This window comes from Equus quagga, chromosome 2, assembly GCF_021613505.1.
Source record: "Equus quagga isolate Etosha38 chromosome 2, UCLA_HA_Equagga_1.0, whole genome shotgun sequence".
Taxonomy (NCBI): Eukaryota; Metazoa; Chordata; class Mammalia; order Perissodactyla; family Equidae; genus Equus; species Equus quagga.
This window is the reverse complement of record NC_060268.1, coordinates 118,723,501-118,739,194: the sequence shown is the minus strand read 5'-3', so window position 1 is coordinate 118,739,194 and position 15,694 is coordinate 118,723,501. Positions and strand designations below refer to the sequence as shown.

The 15,694-nt window shown below is 50.8% G+C and overlaps 1 protein-coding gene across 1 annotated transcript in view; it reads right to left on the bottom strand.

Annotated features, from left to right (window-relative positions):
• Positions 1-4,674, bottom strand: part of ZCCHC24 (zinc finger CCHC-type containing 24) — a 67,942-nt gene extending 63,268 nt beyond the window's left edge. The window contains exon 1 of the mRNA XM_046654244.1: positions 4,234-4,674. Coding sequence (XP_046510200.1) covers positions 4,234-4,479 — 246 coding nt within the window. The 5' untranslated portion in view covers positions 4,480-4,674. The remainder of the gene's footprint in view (positions 1-4,233) is intronic.
• Between the last annotated feature and the right edge of the window lie 11,020 nt (positions 4,675-15,694).

The following is a 15,694-nucleotide window of genomic DNA, read 5'->3' as shown; positions in this document are numbered from 1 at the left end:
GTGGCTAAGGGAGCTGGGCATCCTCCCAAGCTCCTGGCTAGGCTGGAATGGCCATTCCTACTAGGACCTGGAGCTGGCCCCACCACCCCACACAGACCACAAAGGCTGCTGGGAGCAAACTTCAGCTCCTGAAGCCTACTCTCAGCCCCAGTGAGACAAACTTCCATCCTCATGAACAGAGATGTGGCTTTGTTCTACACATCTGCACTAGCTGGGCAGCTGCTTGGCTCCTCGACACCTGTGGTGGGCACAGTGACACATCAAAACCTGCAAAAGACTGTCCAGACCTGGGGACCTTTAAAGCAGGACCCTACCATCAAATGCTCTGTCTGTGCTGAAGGACTGAAGCCCCATCTGTTAAGCCTTGGGATACCTTTGCTGCTGTTCATAAATCTCCAATAGGCAGACCAGAGTGGCAAAGAGGAGGGGTCTTCAGTGCTGCAGAAGATGGTACTAGGACCTGGGAGGGCACCTGGGTTAACAGCTCCAGGACAAGCCTCCTCAGGGTCGTAACTATCCAACAAGGAGAGGTGTGCTCTAACAGAGCATTCCCTAGGCCTGGGGACATTTAGAAGAACACTGGCAGGTGTTCTGTACCAAGACTGTACTCTGCTCAAATAGGTATGGAAAATGTTGGGCTGAAGAAAGGTTAACAGGTTTTGTACTGAAGGACTTCTCAGAGCCTTTACTGTGCTAGTGGGCATTGTGCATCTCCGAGGGAAGGGCAGTATGCTACGCGTTCCAAATGTGTTTGACCCCAAAGCCTCCTCCCCAACCCCCACAAAGCATCACTTGACTGTAGGGCCAAATCTTCATGCCACATCTGTCCCTGGTGGAAGAGGGAAAGAAAATGGCTGCCCTAAGCATCTGACCTGGAGCAGGACAGCCACATCTCCCCCTGAGGGGGTACAGGGACTACCCAGGAGGGGCTCTGGGCATCCCAGTGAGGGGCCCAAAAGATAACACTCGAGAAGGTGGTAACTCTATTTTTCTGGAGGGGGAGTTCCACAGCCCCCACTCTGCTGTGAATTTAAATTCCAAACAAAACTTGGCAGAGAAGACCCACATGCTGCCCAACCCCCACTCCCTCCAGAACCTTCCCTGGTACCTGGAGAGAGAGGAGGGGCTTAGCCAAGAGCCTGAGGAGTCTCTCTCCAAAGACATATATCGTTGCCACAGACCAGGGGTTGAAACAGGGATTCAGAGAGTCGTCTCTGGACACAGAGGCCTTCTAAAAAACTGCACAAAGTGCCTGAAGCTGCTTTGGCCTGGCCTCCTTACTACAGACTGAGAAGCCCTGACGAGCATCCAGGTCACCTCCTGGTGCTTCCTCCTGCAACCTGCACACAAACGCTGCCATCTCTGTCTCTGCTCTCAGGCCACTGTTCCACTCAGAACCCTTGGCTTATCTTCAGCTTCCAGAGCTGAGGTTCCAGGGGCACAATGGGCTTCTGTGCCCCCATGTCCTCATCCTGCCCCCCCGCCCCCGCCCAAATCCCAGCTGCATTCACAGTGTTTCGCTATTGTGGTGGGTACAGCCTGGGGGTGGTGCAGGAGGGGGTGGGCTCTTGGCACAGGGACTGGCACAGACAGGCGGTGGTCAGTGGTCAGTATGCAAGTCACATCCACAGGCAGTGCCACTGGGCCTGCCAGGCCTTGCACAGAATGGCGAATCTCCTGGGCCCCTAGGTCCCTTCATAGAGTCCCCTCCAGCCCACACAGACTTGTTTCTTCTCCAACCACTCCTTGGTGGTGTTCAGGTGGGGGGTATTTTTTCTTGCCTTCTCAACCAGTTGCTATTTTGGAGCCATATTAGATCACCACCTAAGTCCTGGATGCAGGAAAGGCCCGTCCCCAGGAGCACAACTGGGGCTCCAAGAGGGTTTAGGAGGCAAAGTCGGTGGGAAGGGAGAGTGAGTGATCCTGAAGCCAAGAGAGCCTTTCAGAAGTCAACAGGCACAGCCCTCCAGCCCATCCAAGGAAGCCACTGGCCTGTGAGCATAGGTGAAGCCCCTCCTACCTCCTTCAACCTAGCCTCAAGGCACACCCTCTCTTGTTTGTACAGCTCTCAAATCCCATACACATAGCAGAGACTACATTTAACAGATGGGTAAACTGAGGCCCAGACAGAAACAGGGTGTTCCCCCAAAATCAGGTCATGAAAGGCTTTTTCCACCATTGCTCTAGAAAACCTTTACCAGCTCCTTCTACACTGGCCTCAGCAAAGGAATGTGCCTCTTCAGGGGGAAACTGAGGTAAGCAGATAAGCAGCAGTGAAATGACAGGAGGCAGGTCTCACTGAGACCCAGCTGGGAGACTGGATGCCAGAAATTTCCAAGAGGAGACAAAACATCCAACTCCCACAGGGGACTCTTGATGGCCAAAAAATCCCAGGCCCTCTCAGCAGAGACCCACATTTCAGGGAACAAGGCCACCACAGGTGGCAACAGAGGAAGGCTAGTAGAGGCTGATTAGCGACATCCCCCCACACTTGACTTGTGGGTCATGGTCACCTTCCTCCCTTAGGGCTCCCACAAGACCCCCATGACATCACCACCATTCATACTGTATTGTCTTCTCTGTCTCCTAATCTGGGGCCGGCCCCAATTAGCCTGTAACTGAATCCCCAGGGGCCCACATGGAGCTCAACAAATATTTGGTAAGAGAACAAACAACCAAAAAGACCCAGATACTAAAGAAACATCCCACAAACTGTCCTCCAAAGTTACTGGTCACTGAAGCCAGTTCCCTGAAGGAGCAAACTCTCTTACAAGAAACAAAGACTCCCAGCCAAGAACAATTCCTCATGCAGAGAGAGTGCTTTACAGTTTACAAAGAGCTTCGGCATACAAATGTTTTTGCCTGGCACCAAAAGGTGCCTCTCCAGACTCATCTCCTTCAACTATATCCAGCCAGCCCAACACAGGTCAACCAGCCCTTCTCAGCTCGCCTGGTGTTGGCCCACCTCTAGGCCTTAGGCCAGTGTTTTACATGTCCATGTCTCTTCTGGCCACTAATGGAAGAGGCGAACACATTAGAGGGCCAGAAAGGGTGACCCTCTATCTCTGCCTCTCATCCCCAGCACACTGGAGCATACACAGACCTTCTCCCTCAAACCATTCAGGACTCTCACTCTCCTAAAACTAATTGGTCTGCCCAGGTCTAGAAGGAAAGTGACTCTCACGCATGTCCTCTCCCCCATCCCTTCCCTCTGTACTTTTGCAGAGAGCGCTGCCAGCAGGGGAGTGAGAGAAGGCCACAGAAGGGTGTCTGAAATTCCCCAATGAGACAGGACTAAGTGGGAGTGGAGGAGGAGGAGTCCAGCTGAGGGGAGAGAGAAGTGGTATCCAGGAAGGCTCTGGAGACCCTTCAAAAGGGGCTGGGAGGTCCTGGCAATCTGTGTATTTATCTAGCTGGGAAAGATGCACTGCCCCTTCGACTCTGTAACAGAATCCACCCAACAGGCAGACTTCACAACGCAGCCCGCCCAGGTTTCTGGAGAAGGCACTGGGCAGCTGGAACCTCTCCCCCTATCTAGGCCCCCTCCCAAGAGCTCAAGAGGATTTCCCTTTCATTTCCTTCCAGGCTGGGAGGGCGGGGGACAGCGCAGTCTGTGGGGTCAAGCCCTCCAAAACCACTTCCTATGTGGCTGAGGAGAGCAAGCAGCTGGAGGATGTATCTGGGGGTCCCTGGGTGAGAACAGCAGGAAAAGCCCTCTAGGCGAGTCACTGCTCCCCAGGGTGCCCTTCGGATTAGGAACCACTGAATTCCGACGAGGAAAGATTTTAGGCCCCTCCAGAGGAGCTCACAGCAGAATCCGCACTCTAGTTCCCAGCCAGCGGTGGCCAAGAGGGGGATGGGGCTGGGAGTGGAAAGGACACTTGGAAGGGGCTCCCCGCCCTGGCCGCGCCTCTGCCGTCTGGAGAGAATCGGCAGCCCCTAGCCCAGCCGGGGCCCACCCAGTCCCCTTGGAGCAGGGCAACCAGGCTGGAAAAGGGGGCGAGAGGGCCCCGCCTGCGCCTGAGCTGCTCCAAGCCGGGCTCAGCCAGGAGGTAACGCACTCCCGGTGGCCCAGGGACTTCGGGTAGCGAGTTTGGCAGAGCTGAGCGAAGCCAAGCCAAGCAGGGCCGGGCAATACAGAGACGGGCCGGGCCGGGCCAGGCCAGAAGAGCGGGGCCGATAGAAAAGGCCCGGCGCGGTCGACATAGGGCGGGAGCGCGCGGGGGCACCCACCTCTCCGCGTTGCAGCTGGAAGAAGCTGTTGAGATAGCTGGAGTGCAGGGGCGAGCCCAGCTGTTCCGGGCGGCCCTTGCCGAAGGCCAGCTCTGGGGGCGCGGCGCCGGCGGGCGGCTCGGGCCGGAAGGCATCGAATGCGCTCGCCTGGTGCGTGTCCTGCAGCGACAGGTAGACCCAGTTGAGTAACTGGGCCGGCTGGTACACCGAGGCAGCGCTCGTGTCGATGGCCGACAGCAGGCTCATTTTGCGGAGGCGGTGCCGGCCCCTCCCCGGCCGCCCGCTCGCGGCCCCCCACCCCAGGCGGAGGGGCGGGCACCGGGGAGCCTGAGCCCACTGCCCGCCGCCCGAGCCCCGACGCGATCGCCCCGCGCCCTGCGCCCTGCAGACTGCCCTCAGCCTCCGCCACCGCCACCGCCACCGCCACCGCCACCGCCTCCCCGCGACTGCCGCCGCAACGCGCGCGGGCGGAGGAAGGAGGCAGCGAAAGTTGGGCAGGAAACTTTTGGGCCCGCCCCCTCCGCGCCGCCCCGCCCCGCCCCGCCCCGGGATCCGCTATCTGCCTCAGAGCTGACCCCTTCGGCGGCCGCTCCAGGGGTGGCGAGGCCCCGCCCCCTCTGGCACCGTCCTCGCCCTCCATTGGCCGTCTCTATGAATATGGAGTGGCGGGGGCGGGGTAAGCGGGGAAACGGGGCTCGCCTACAGGTGCAGTTCGGCGCTGGCCCGCCCGTGGGCGGGCCCTCCCAAGCCCCACCCCGGCCCCCGCCCGCCAAGCCCAGCTCCCGCAGCCGGCTGGAGCTCGGCACAGGCCCCACCAAATCAGTCTGGTCTCGCTCGGCTCTCGGCTGTCTTCTGTCTCTCGTGCTTCCGAAATCGTCTCCAGTTATTTCATTTTTCTCCTTTCTTCCTTTCCTATTTTCCTTCCTTTCTCATACTCTCCCCTCTCTCTTAAACGAATATCTCCTGTGTCCCCCCTCTATGTCCGTCTCGTCGACTTTCCCTGGGGATCAGTCTGTCTCTGACTCTCTCTTTTCTCTTTTCGTCTAGTCTGATGTGTCTCTCTGTCTCTCCCCCTCCCTTCCCAGAGCCAGACACACAGACACCCACACACACACTTCTCCCTCCCTCTTCTCACTATCACGGTAGGACCCTCCCCCTCCCACTTAATTCCTTCCATCTGCAGAATCGCTTGCTGGCCGGCTCCGCCAAGGGGGGCCCGGGTTCCTGCCCCAGGAAGGACTCCCCGCCTCCTTCCTTCGCCTTCCCTCGCCTTCCCTCCTCCCCCACCTCGCTTCTCCAATTTCTGCCCTGGGCCCGCCTCGCTTCTCGCCCCTTTCCTCCGCCCGGACTCCCAGCCCCAGCGCACCCCGGTGCCTCTGTGGGTCGCCAGGAACCCAGATGTGTCCGGAGGAGCTCGGAAAGACGACTGTCACCGCCCCGCCCCCCAGGACGACCCACCTGGTCCAAGTGTGCCTGGAGGAGCTGGAGCCCCCGCCCCCGCTTCTACCAGACACACCCCCGAAGCTCCAGGGCCTTCACCCTCAGTCTGGGGTAGTCATGGGGTGCCTGCTCAAGGCGCTTGGAGGGGACCTGCATCACCTCTCCCACCTCAAACCTGGCTCTGAAGCCATTCCACCCTGGGTTCAAGTGCCAGCTGGGCCACCTTCCAGCTGAGTGACCTGGGAGTAGCACCTAACCTGTGAGAGGGAGCTTATTTTCTCTTCTGTAAAATTGGGACCGTCACGGTCCTACCTCTAGGATGTTTGTGAGCTTACCAGTTTGAACTTGGTAATCAGAAGCTATTCCATGAAGGTCAGCTCTCCAGCCACCCTGCTCCACGAGTATTTCTCCTACTACCTGCAGGAGGCATATCTATGGACTTTAATGAAAGGATTTCAATGATGACCAAGTACTGCCTTTTCCCATCATGTCACAAACTAAGAACCCCTTGGATTTTTTTCTGTCTCAAATTATTTGATCATGTTTTCAAAGATTTTGTTTATCAAGCAATTCGTGATTATTAATACAAATAATAGCACATATACCAATCACATCTTAATATTTTTATTCTTTGGAGACATGTCTATACAGTACCCTTTAAATGTGTAAGGACTGTTAGACCTAGTTGTTTAAAGAGAAGGTACACCTTTGTTGGAAATAAATATGATAACTGTTTTACCCTTGAAAATATTTGGGGTCATCTCTGGAACTCTACCACCATCTTTGAGATTCCAAGGTAGGGGGAGGGGAAATAGGCTTTGGAACCACTAATCTAGACTTTCCCTAGATTTTTTAGAGAAAATTGCTGTTCAGAGAGGAGACATCTTCCAATTGCACAAGCAGGCAGTTGGGGAGTCCAGAGGAGACTCTGAGGCACCCAGCTCCAGCCCAGAGCTCTCTGTATCTGCCCCTACTCATCTTCTGGGTAGGGGTAGCCCTGTTATGTTCTGATGCTGGCATTTTTCCCTAATATAGGTTGCAAATTCGAATTGCTGTAGGGGTCAGCAGGCAATCACTAGGTATAAGGCAATAGGTAGATAGTGATGGGGCCTGGGGAGAACTAAAGTGCTAGCCACACAAAACCCTTCTGTCATGTGCAGCCTGAGACTATGGGAATCTGACACCTAATTAGAGAGACACCTGGTCTAGGGTTCCCTGCCCTTCAGAGTGATGTGGTGCTGTGAAGGTGTTTGTCATACTGGTGATCACACTGATGCCCTCAGCCCCTTTCATCCCACCCCCATCCCCTCCCCATAGTTCCCCCACAGGGCCTGATGCAGAGATAGTAGTTGATTCAAAAATGTTTGCTAGTTCGATGGTTGGATGGAGGGATGGCCATATTATGCTCCCCTTTGAAGTCTGAATGGTTTCTTTGGTTTTGTACTTTTCTCCCTCCCCTTGCCCACAGCACACCTGCTCAACATGTGAGCTCTGTGCCCAGTAGGTAATCAGTAAATTTGAGCAACTGACTGGCAGTTTGCCTGGAAAGCAGCTGATTGACCTGAGATCAGCCCGTCAGGATTCCCTGAGACAGCACCTCCTGTGGGATTGGGGCTGATTGGTGAGGGTGACCAGATAGGTATCAGAGGCCTGCGTACCAGCCTCAGAAGACTGGGTGAGGCCCAAACTCTGTGCTTCCCTACTCTTCATCATGTACACATTAAGAAGCCTTGCATTCAAAGTGTCAGAAGTCCCAGCCCAAGCCTTCGCTTTACAGAGGAGGAGGCACCATGGCCTAGAGAAGGAAAGGGACTTGCCCAGGGTCACCCAGGAAGCCTGATGGCTAAGCTGCCTGCTCCTAATCCATTCCACATCCTAGCTCTCCCTTTTTTGGTCCTGATCTGGCAGTATCCTGATGTGGCAGCTCTGGCCCCATCCACTGTCTTCAGAACCACAGGAAGGAGGGAATCTCCAGAGGAGGCTTGGGTCCCTGCCCCTTTTCCTTTCTGGTGACTCAGTCTACCTCGTGGTCTCCAAAATGGGACAATGGAGAGAAGACAGGATTTGGAGAAAAGAAACCTGGCTGAGTAGCCTTGGGCAAGTCATTGCCTTCTCTGTAAACCTCATTTTTCTCAATTAATGACAGACTGGGTCAAATGAGGACGTGACAGGAGGGTGCTTTGCTAGCTGTGAATAAGCCATCATGCAAGAGGGAAGCGGGGTATTAATAACTGCAATAAGAGTAATATTGAATTTAGCTGGAGTGGGCGTTTGGAGGAGGAGGGTGCATGTACGGAGGGTCTGTCCCTGAAGCTGCCCAGGTGTCAGGTCTGATAGGTGTTTGGTGGTTTCAAACCAAGAGCTTTGAGCTCAGAGAAGCAGGAGAAACTTTGGAAAAAAGAGCAAGCAGGGGTCTTCATGGGGGGAATTTGGGCTTGAAAGACAGGCAGAGATGAGCAGAGGAAGAAGAAGGAGCTTCACAATCTTGGGCAGATTGATGCTGCTTATTTCACTAAAAAGCATCTTGTGGTGATTTAAAATGCAAAGGAATCTCCAACCCTCTTAAACTCACCCCCACTCCATGCCTCAGGAATAAACAGCAAAGTACACCCTGGGAAGGCTGAGGTTTGCCTCCCCTCTGGGCCAGGGCAGGGCATTGGGTTCCTTAGGGCTGTGTGTTGACACAGAAGGTGTCAGCTTACAGCAGTGATAGCTAAAGGCAGATACTCTCCTGCATACACCACTGCCCCATCCCCAACCTGGGACAGAAATCACTGAGTGCAGAATTCCTTCCCAAATGTGACTTCAGAGTCCTCCTCAACACAGCATTCTGAGTCGCCACTAAGGGTGGAGTTGACCCAGAGGATGAAAACTATTTGTCATCCTAGTCTTATATCCACCCTCCAAGGGCACTCTCTGACCTCTATGGTGACTTTGTACAGAATTAGAAACATGGCTACCCTCCATCCTAGTGGGCTCAAATCTTGTGTAGAAGCCTCCTTTGTATACACACGCACACACAAGTGCCCCCTCTTCCCATGGATGCAGCCCCCTTTTGCCAGGGCATATGACTTGGTGAATTAGCTAGATTTCAGCACCCACTAACCCCAGATGTCTTTGTGAGTGCTCGATGGTAAAATCATAGGGGCAGCCTGACCACTCCAGGCTCACTCGCAGACTCTTGACCATAAGAGAACCACAAAAGGTGTAGAGATCCGTGACACTTAAACTCTGCCAGCCACTCCATGCAGGTTCTGAGTTGTGGAAAGTGCCTGGACCTTTGGAGACTGTCCTAGCTGTGTGACATTGGCAAGTTGAGTATGCCCTGCTGGAGAGTTTCCTCACGTGTAGACTCTTTCCACTGTTGTTGAATCCCAGGATGCAGGAAAGCACTGGCCTCTGGAAGGCCCTTACGGAGTGCTTGCTTGTTTTCAAGGCTGGACACTGTGGGGTGCAAGCCTTGATGTCAGAAGCCTAGGGTTCTCGGCCCAGCCCTTTGTGCATGGCTGGGGACAAGCTGGCAGAAGGCCCTGCACCTCTGATTCTTAGAAGTCACAGGAGCAGGCCTAGCAGGCCCCCTGCTCCCTGAGGAACCGCCCTCAGGAAAGTGGTGGGACAGAGATGAGCCCTTCCTCACACAGCAGCTATCAGCAGCAAGGACTTCCCTCCACTCCTTCCAATTTCATATCCACTTTTCTTAAAAAAAAAGAAAAATAAGCCATATACATTTTATCAATAGCCTCTTAGCAAACCTTAACCTGTGGAGAGACCCCAGGCTTTCCTTCAGGGCTAGAAGGCAGGTGCCTGGTTGCTCAGGACTAGCAATCAAAATGTGAGCATGTCCTCTTGTGGGGGACAAGGGGGAGTGGTTCGGGATCAGTGGTATTTAGGCTTGTGAGGCATCTATTTGGAAGATGAGGATTAAGACACTCACCCTAAAGCTGAGTGTGCGGAGCTCTCTACACTGTATTGGCAAGTCTTGTCCACATCAAGGAATGGAAGGGAGGCTGGCTAATGGAGACCTTGGGAGGGGCTGAAACTGCCCCTCCAGTCACCCCTTGGCCTTCCTTGCTTACTTGGAATCTTTCCATGGCTGCACACTGGATAAAGTCCAAACACCTGGGCATGACATCCAAGGCCCTTTTGACCTCTGACTGCTGACCACCTTTCTACCCTAATTGCAGGTACAACCTATCCTCCAACCCTACACACCATATGTGTACCCTACCTTCCAACAAAATGAAACAGCTGGCCTTTCCCCATTCATCCAGGGCCTTCCTTGCTTCCATGCCTTTTCACATGCTGTTCCCCCGTCGGGAAGAACCTCCTCTTTCAGTCTTCCTGGCAGTCTCCTCTCACCTTTCAAGACATAGCGGAAAAAATAACTTTCTCAAAGCAGTTTTTTCTAATCACTCCCCCTCCCCTGCCCTCACACACAACCATTAGATATTTTCTCTTTTATTCTTTTTTTTCTTTTCGAGGAAGATTAGCCCTGGCTAACTACTGCCAATCCTCCTCTTTTTGCTGAGGAAGACTGGCCCTGAGCTAACATCCATGCCCATCTTCCTCTACTTTATATGTGGGACGCCTACCACAGCATGGCTTTTTGCCAAGTGGTGCCACGTCCACACTAGGATCCGAACTGGCGAACCCCAGGCCGCCGAGAAGCGGAATGTGGAACTTAACTGCTGAGCCTCCAGGCCGGCCCCCATCTCTTTTATTCTTGACTGTGGAGTGTTCACATGGTATTATGATATACATAAATCAGTCAGCCCTCCCTTCTCACCCACTTCCCACCCAGCCCCACCACTAGACTATGAGCACCTTTGCCCGACCCACTGCTTGATCAGAGCAGGCTCTCTGTTTACTTAAGGAATGAACGAATAAACTCAGAAAGGCTTTGTGGTTTGTAGACTCAGAGACAGGAGACTGTCAAATCTGGTCTGGAACAACTCAAAGACTCAGAGGATTGCAGAAATGCAGGGGGCTCTGGCAGGGAAAGTCACTGTTCACTGAGCATCCATGTCCTCTCTCCATTTTCCAGTCTCCCTTGCAGTTGGATCAGGGTTATGGGCCTCATTCTCGACCACAGGAAGGTGAGTAGAAGCAGTGAGCCTCCAGGGAAGCAGCAAGAGTAGGTGTGGGTTCTGCACATTTCTCTCTCCCATACAGACAGTGGGAAGTAAACGACGCCAAGACAGAAGAGGCCAGATCCCTAAATCAGCGCTGCAGGAGAGCTGCCGAGGAGGGCCTCCCGGACTGCAGGGGGAGCCAGAACAACCTTCTGGTGTTCATCCCCTGAGACTGGGGGCTTATTTGTTACAGCAGCAGGGCCTACTCTATCTCAGCTAATAGAGGAGCCCAAAGATGATCTGGTCGAAAAACCTCATCTTACTGATATGAAAACTGATGCCCAGAAGAGGAAAATCACATGACTTCTGGCTCTGTGATTTTGAGTTGTCCTCCTGAAAACTAATTGGTGGCATCAGCTAAGTCTTCTGATTTCCAATGCCAACCTTCTCCCTCCCCCTCAGCCCAGGTACACAGAATCCTCACTTCATCATATTATTTTTTATTTAATTGTTTATTTATTAATATATTAAGTCCCTGTGAACAAACTAGCCAACATAAAAACTCAGACCTTAACAATAACTTCTATCTACCTATGAGGTATACCCCTCACCAATCCCCTGGCCTCCCCTTAACCTGAGATGATCACCATCTGGAATCATTCCCTTGCTTTCCTATTTATATAGTTTCATCTCACATATATGTATTCTAAAAGTATATATCTTTGATTTGTTGTTTAACTCTATTAAGAGTATCATGTTGTTTGAAATCTTTGTGACTTGCTTATTTCACTTAATATAGTACTGCTACATCTTAATCATACTGAGGTATGCCACTATAATTCATCATTTAGATTGCTGTATTCTAGTCCATTGTGTGACTATAGCACAGTTTATTCAACAACTCTCCTGTTGATGGTTCTGGCAACAGTGCAGCTAGACATACATTTTCAAGAGTATCTCTTGAGTAATGTATATGCATTTTCTCCATTGTAGGATAAGTAAGTGTTCACCTTTACAGGATACTTCTAAAAGTTTTCCAGCATAACAGGTCCTATGAGTTCACACCCTCCACAACACTTGATTTCAGACTTTTTATTTTGCCAAATGTGTGTGCAGTTACTTCTCTTGATGCTATGGCAGGCTCCCTAACCTTCCTGGACCTCAGTTTCCAAACCTGCTGAGAGGAGGTGATATTCTCAGTGCCTACACAGCTCCCCAAACGGAGATGACGTGGAGAGCGGATGGTGTCCATGCAGGACACATGAAGCCAAGGAGCAGGAAGGGCTGGTTTTACTTCTGCCATGGTCTTCACAGTGAGGGACAGGCAGCGACTCCCTCCAAAGGCTCCAGGACCCAGCAGGTTAGGCCATTTCAGAGGAGAAGCAGAGACTCAGTGCTGTGTAATCAACATGCTTTAATACGGAAAGCAGAAGCAGGCAGAAAAGGAGAGCTCAGGGCTGGGAAAGAATTCTAGGCCCACCCAGAGTGGCCAACTCATCACAGACCCATGGTTAGGGGTTTTCCTGTTGGCTCATAAAATGATATTAAGTCCAGGGTATTGTTTTCCCTGGTCTCTGCCATTGATAAGACAACAAAAAACAGCTTGCACAATAACATTGACGCCACCAGCCCTTCCTGCTACTTGCCTTCTTCATTGGAGTTCTTCTCTCCTGTGCTCCTTCCTCTCCTTCCAGAGACTGTGATTCAGGCCGAGATGCCTTGTGGGGCCGAGGAGCAGGGAGTGGGCTCAGTTGCCCCCTCAGTGGCCTCAGCAGGCTCACAGCTCCTTCTAACCTAGGACTTCAGCCTATAAGAGCCCAAAAGCCTCCTAGGCCATGATGTGCTGGAACCAGATGATACCACCTCATTAGAGCCAATTGCTAAATTTTCAGGAATTTTGTAAACCAGTTGTTAAACACAGTCTTTATTAAAAATTAAATTAGATAAGATTGCAATTAAATAAATTATATTAAAATAAAAGGTAATAAATACTCAAAACTCATCATGCCCTGATTATTTGATTACATTTGGCTATTATCTGTGCTCTTAAGGTGATTTACGTATTATGTTCTCATGGTAGAAATGCTGTGTAATGGCCTCCTCCTGTGCATCTCTTCCTCATCTGCGTTTGTCAATACGTACAAACGTGAAACTGCGGAGGGCGTTTATACCATGTAAATCAGTGAATGCTACAAATCAAAGATTTTTTTTTTAGAGAGCAGGTTGTTAAACATCAGTACACCACTGTTCCTAGGGATTTTCCCTAAGATCCCCCTCTGAGGACCCTGTGGTCCAGAGAGGGCTTGAACTTTGTCCAAGCCCACACAGTAAGCCACAGGTAGTACTGAGATGAGAGTCCAGGTCTTCTGAGGCCTCCACCACAACACACTTCCCTTGTCCCATGTGTCTGTATCACATATGCTCTAGATGCACAGCACACTGTCTCAATTTTTTTTCCTATTTTTAAGAGAAATTCTTTTACAGTGGCTGTATATCATGATTGTCAAAAGTTTAAACCTTGTGTAATCTCACCAGCCAGTGATAACCAGTGTTAACTTTGTGACAGACACCATTCTAGCCTTTTATCTATGTATATATACACATAAGTTTTATCATAAAAGCAGATCAAGAACTGCATGTACTGTTTATGATCTGAATGCTGCTTCAGTTTTTCAACTCTGCAATATAATGTGGACACCTTTCCAAGTCAAGATTCATCCTACTTGGAAAGATTGAGTACCTCTTTCCCTGACAGAGCTATATTTTGCAATCAGGCTGACCTGGCTTAAACCTCAACTCCAGCAGGTATTTGCTATGTGACTAAGGACAAGGAAAATAACCTCTCTGTGCATTTTCTGTAAAATGAAGCTAATAATAGCATCTATTTCATAGCATTATCCTGTAATTAAATGAATATGTGTGATGCTCTTCACACTGCCTAGCACAGAGTAAGCCCTGAGTGGATATTAACTAAACTTTTTGTTTTGCCTTAACATTTCACTGTAGGGTTGTTTTCTGCCTGTTGTGTACTTTCTCTGGAGCTGACTATAAACCTAGATGAGGAACAATTAAGGGGAGTGAAATTGCACTGAAATTGACATGGTCCAAACAGAACTCTTGTTTACCAGCAAATCTGTTCCTTCCTCAGGGTAACCCAGGTCAGTAATCAACACTGCTGTTCCCCAGGTATCCAAGCCCTAAACTAAGTCATTACTCATTCCTCCCTCTCTCTCCCTTTATGTCTAGTTCATTAATAAGTCCTGTCCATGCTGTTTCTAAAATATATCCTGTGTCTGCCCACCTGCCTCTATCCTCACTGCCAACATCCCGGTCCAGTCCTCTATCCTCTTGTGCCTGGATTTGTGCAACTCCCTCCTCACAGGTCTTCCTGCTGCTTTTCTTGCCTCCCTCCACTCCCCCGACACCATGGTTCCCACTCAACAGCTAGAGTAATATTCTAAAAGCAGTACAACCTATAGGTTACAACCAATTAGTGGGTTGTGAAATCAATTTAATGGGTCGTGATCTGAGTTTTATTTTAATGAAATAGAAGAATTGAGACTATTGGAATACACTGAACAAAATAGCTGTTTTGTGATACTTTTGTTTCATTTATTAAAAATATGCACTTGGTGTAACTGATCATGATACAACATGTATTTCTTTTTCTTTTTTGTGATAAGAATACTGAACAGGAGATCTACTCTCTTAGCAAATTTTTAAGTATGTAATACTGATAACTATAGGCACTATGCTGTACAGTAGATCTCTAAGACTCGGTCATGTTGTATACCTGAAAATTTGTACCCTTTAACTAATACCTCCCCATTTCCCCCTCCTCCCAGCCCCTGGCAACCATCATTCCACTCTCCACTTCCATGAGTTTACGTTAGGTTTCTCACACAGTCATGTGTTGCTTAATGAAGGGGATGTGTTCAGAGAAGTGCATAGTTAGGTAATTTTGTTGTGTGAACGTCATAGAGTGAACTTAGACAAACCTAGTGTACACAAACCTAGATGGTATAGCGTTCTACAAAGCTAAGCTACAAGGTATCAATCTTATGGGCCCACTGTCATATACGCTGTCTGTTGTTGATGGAATCATCATCATGCAGCGCATGACTGTATAAGTGGTATCATGTAGTATCTATCCTTCAGAGCCTAGTTTGTTTCACTTAGCACAATGGCCTCAACATGGATCTCTTAAGCCACTGTTTTAAAACATCTATCAGATGCCATTACACTGCTGCTCAAAATCCAATAGCTTCCACCACACTCAAAAAAGCGGAGCCCTTACCCTGTCCACAGGCCCTGCAGAATCTGCCTCTCCTTCTCACTTCACCACTCTCTTTCCAGTCACTGGTGTTTTTGTTCTTCTAACATCCTCAGCTTGTTTGCCCTGGAGGATCATGCTCTAGCCATCTCCTATACCTGGATCACTCAGCCCCAAATACTTGCCTGGCTGCACAGATCATTTAGGCTTCCACTCAAATATTGCCTCCTTGCTCATTTATTTGTTTACTTATTTATTGTCTGTCTCCCTCCACTCTACCCACACACACCAGGAGATAAGCCCCATGGAGACAGGGACCTTGCCTAGCACATGGCAAGCTGCCTGGCCCACAGTAGGTCACCAATTAATATTGGTGAACAAATACCCTGACCCCAGCACCTGGGAGCAGCATTCGATGTCTCCTTACAATTGGAAACCAGCTTGATGGTCTCCTTGAGCCCCTCTGCTGTAAACTGCTAGCTGGCTCACCCCCAAGTTTTATGGCAGAGGACAGTGAGGCCCAAAGAGATAAGAGATGCCATTAGGTCACTGAGAGAGTGAGCAGAGTGAGGAGTGCAGCCCTGGCTGCCTGACGCCACTATCTCCTGCTGCCCCTGGGGCTCCCAGTCTGCAGCCAAAGGCCCCGAATTGAGGCCCCGACTCTGCAGGAGTTTCG